General features: G+C 42.5%; 1 protein-coding gene across 2 annotated transcripts; it reads left to right on the top strand.

Moving 5' to 3' along the window:
- Positions 1 to 235: 235 nt before the first annotated feature.
- LOC147892553 (uncharacterized) lies at positions 236 to 3,169 on the top strand. 2 transcript variants are annotated; one of them, XM_087387637.1, is made up of 5 exons: positions 236 to 429; positions 753 to 1,616; positions 2,216 to 2,315; positions 2,418 to 2,608; positions 2,789 to 3,169. In XM_087387637.1, exons 2-5 carry the CDS (start codon positions 819 to 821, stop codon positions 2,876 to 2,878), a joined length of 1,179 nt encoding a protein of 392 aa, XP_087243763.1. In that variant the 5' UTR covers positions 236 to 429; positions 753 to 818; the 3' UTR covers positions 2,879 to 3,169. The 2 variants fall into 2 exon arrangements, with proteins under 2 accessions (XP_087243763.1, XP_087243762.1); XM_087387636.1 differs by having other exon boundaries at positions 2,216 to 2,608.
- The last annotated feature ends 704 nt before the right edge of the window (positions 3,170 to 3,873 follow it).

Here is a 3,873-nt window from a genome sequence, read left to right on the forward strand (position 1 = left end):
TCCTCCTCCTCCTCCTCCTCCTCTTCACCGCCTTCTTCTTCATCTTTGACCCCCTACACCTCTCACTCCTTCTGCCCCCCCCCTCCCCTCCTCCTCCTTCCACCTCACTCCCATCCCCTTTCTCCTCCTGCTTGATCCCACCTCGTCCCCCCTCCCCTCCCCTCCCCTCCCCCCACCTCATATTCTCCTGGGTCCACCTCTGCCCCTTGCCCTCTCCCCTCCTCCATAGCCTCCCTGCCCCCTTGTACAGCTCACCCTTTATATTGGCTTTCACTTCTTTCATCGCCCACCTCCCTTATGCACTCCCTTTTACTCTCTGTAGTTTCTCTCACCCCCGGTGACACGAGATGGGTAGAGCTCCTCTTGAATCGCGCTTCAATCCTTTCATGATCGGCCCACCTTAACTGCAAAATCCCAGATGACTGTTAGGTACTGTAGTAGGCCAATCTAATGCTTCGCTTTATCCTCAGCTCAGTTCTATTTCTTCAAACTAACTCGGCTGACAGCTTGAATTTTGGAGTCTACACAAGTCATTCGTAGTTCTTAAGATGTTATGTGCTTATTACTGGCCTGTGTTATGCGCATTCCTACGTGATAACTACGCACCGTTGAAAGTTGAGGAAAGCAAACGCAAAGAAAGACTTCAACTTCGGTGTTTTGCAGTAGTTAGACAAATTGAAGAGCCAAGTCGTACTGTTCCTTAATTTGTAATATGCGAATTGTACTCATGGAAACGTGCATTGTGTGTCCAGGTGCCAGTAGCTTTACAATCAGCTTGAGCAAATCAAGAGACGCCCTTACCAGCGTCGACAGTTGTGATGGGAAATATGCTGTTCGAAGTTCTGAACTCTCAAGTTCTTGGTGCAACTCAGAGCTACTCCTTTCAAGACGACCTGAATTTTGCTGAAGCTTTCTCCTACTATCCCGAGAGAGCTTCAAACATGACAATGATTCATATGCTAGAGGGGGTGCCAACCATGGCCCGCGAAGACGATGAGGCTTTGGACGCCCTGTATTCCAAGTGGCCAATAATTCAGGAACCGAAGATCCAGGAAACCATCCCGGTACGTAAAGACCAAGAACCCGCGGCCAAGCTTCGCAAGGATCATTTCAATGAGCATTGTCGGCCTAATTCTCCTGAACATCTGCAAACATTTGCAAGTCCTACAGCAGGGCGAGAAATTCCTTCTGAACACCCATCTACATCCCAGAATTCCGAACCATCGAGCGCTCTCTTATCTGGTGAAAATCACACCGAGACGCCAAACGAAGTTCCGTCTCTGGAGTCCAGCCACGGTACTACAAGCTGCACGACCCGACGCCCCGTGTCCTCAGACTCGAAGAAAGCTGCTCCACAGGCGAAAAGCACGGTTTCAGTAGATTCTCCCTCAATTGCAAAAGAATTGCCATATTGTGAGCAGCAGCCTAAATCAGAAGGTGAAAGGGCAGCTAATCCAGAAAGAAAGAAGAGGAAACGTACGAGGACGTGCAAGAACAGTCAAGAAGTGGAAAGTCAGCGGATGACACACATCGCGGTGGAACGAAACCGACGCAAACAGATGAACGAGCATATTAGTGTGCTTCGCTCGTTGATGCCGGGCTCTTTCATTCAAAGGGTAAGCCAACTCGTCCATATTAACAGCTGTCGTAGAGAACTTCGACATTGGAATGGTTCCTTCTTCAACAGAGTAATTGGTTTGAGTGCGTTTGCGTACGATTGCGAGTCTCCCCTCTTCCCATATATATATGACTTCACGACACAATGCACATGCACTCGTGCACGTGCGCATGTGCACACCTGCCCACATGTGTGTGTGAGAGATATCTCCAACTTTACAACATGTGCATGCGCAGTCGTGCGTGCGTGCGTGCGTGCGTGTGTGTGTCCCTTGTCTTTGTGTGTTTTCACCAATGCGTGTGCAAGTGTGTGTGTGCATGGGTGTGTGTGTGTGTGAGTGAGGTCCAACCTAAGATGCGCATGTGCGCGCACACACACACACCCCACACACACACTTTTTAAAGTTTCTATATTTGGCTTCGTGCTATGCCCATACTTTGATGAACCCTCTCCCTTCCTGTCTTATTACCCCCCATTTCTTCTTTTTCACTCCTCTTATAAGCAAAACTAGTCTAGTCGATTCCTTGACCTTTTGGACTGTTTTGCATACAACTCTTATTTCAAATCCAAATGCATTGTTTACATGTCATTACACAGGGGGACCAAGCATCCATCATTGGAGGAGCCATAGAATTTGTGAAAGAGCTAGAACAAGTTTTGCACTCTTTACAATTACAGAAGAAAAGAAGAGATTGTGGTGAGGCATTTAGTCCACCACTAGGAAGCATCTTGGGTGATTTGATTCTAAGTACACCATTTGCTTTAAGCCCTTATGAGCCAGCAAAGGAATTGTTCGCAGAGTCAAACTCATCAATGGCAAATGTGGAGGTGAAGATGGTTGGATCCTCTGCTATCGTGAAGGTGTTGGCCCAAAAGAGACCACAACAACTCTTACATACCTTAGCAGCAATAGATAGCCTTTACTTGACAATCATGCACCTCAATGTCACCACTATTGAGCACACAGTGCTGTATTCATTCAACATTAAGGTAATTGTTTACATTCTTTGATTTCAAATTTCAATGAATTGATACAATAATGTATAATTCCTTTTAGATTGATTCATGTTCTTTTTCATCTCAAAATGCTTTATAAAGAAAACTCATCAACTTGTGCAATATGAGTATGTTATTGCTTACTAATACATCCTTTGATTACATTTGGTATAGGTGGAAGCTGAATGCCAACTTCATTCAGTAAGTGAACTTGCTGTATCAATTCAACAAATCTTTAGCATGTTTACCACATCCACAAAGTAGATATCCATGAGCTGAACATATAGAATCTCAAGGAATTAATGAAAGGGGATTTTTGGAGAGGACTAAATTTGGACTCTTTTTTAATCACATATTCAATACACACAACATTTTAAACATTAGCAATGCATGGCATGCGGCATGATATATAGATGATGATTGTATGCATCAAAGAAATCATATCTAGTAACCTTAGCAAAAGAAGATGCAACTAGGACTTTCATATTTTCATCATTCAAGATTGTATAGCCTTTGAAGCATTTCTTATTTTCCACAGAATAGTGAATAGTTACTTATTTGGCAAAACTTTTGTGAAAATATTAGTTTATAGAAAGAATAATGTAAGATCTCTATGTATTTCTTTCATGCTCAGGGCATTGTGAGCCAATTATTTAATTGTAAATATATTAAATTTTGGCGAGCATATACTATACACATTCTAGTTTGCTTGGTTTATACACTCATTTGGACAAAATGAAGGGCATCAATATTAGCATATAAAGAAAACTTCAATAGGCATGTAAGCATTAACGTGAAGGTCAATATTTGTGTCAATAATGTGGGATTGAAATTTAGCATGGTCTGCAGAGTTTTCCTAATTGGTTCTTGTATTTATTCTAATTATACCTTAGGCTATATTACTGGGATACATCTAAGGTGGTAAGTATACATTTCAAAGTAAAAAAGTATGTCTGTTTTTGTTAAAGTATGAACCACATAACAAGGCAAAGCAACTATAGATGCGCTTGATAGATGCACAAAATAGCGGATGCATATATAGGCGCTGCTAGAATAGTGAAAATACAAGTGCGTCTATTTGCGCGTCTATTAGTGCATTTGCACTGTGAATTAGATGCGGATTTAGATGCAAAACAGAGAACACAGAAAGTAATATGTTGGTGAAGGCTGATAAATGTACATCACTCCTTTCCAAACATTGCCCATGATTACCAAAACACATAATTTTAGCAAAAATATCAATGCTTTTAGGCAAACCC

The sequence above is a fragment of the Dipteris shenzhenensis genome, chromosome 16, assembly GCF_047967505.1.
Source record: "Dipteris shenzhenensis isolate YYH24624 ecotype China chromosome 16, Dip_SZ_1.0, whole genome shotgun sequence".
NCBI classification, from domain to species: Eukaryota; Viridiplantae; Streptophyta; class Polypodiopsida; order Gleicheniales; family Dipteridaceae; genus Dipteris; species Dipteris shenzhenensis.

What these genes read in the sequence shown, in the direction of transcription:
- LOC147892553 (XM_087387636.1), top strand. Translation starts at nt 819, where the DNA reads ATGGGAAATATGCTGTTCGAAGTTCTGAACTCTCAAGTTCTTGGTGCA. An exon ending in CGGGCTCTTTCATTCAAAGG is followed by an intron (nt 1,617 to 2,215) that starts GTAAGCCAACTC and finishes GTCATTACACAG; the next exon opens with GGGGACCAAGCATCCATCAT. An exon ending in TGTATTCATTCAACATTAAG is followed by an intron (nt 2,609 to 2,788) that starts GTAATTGTTTAC and finishes CATTTGGTATAG; the next exon opens with GTGGAAGCTGAATGCCAACT.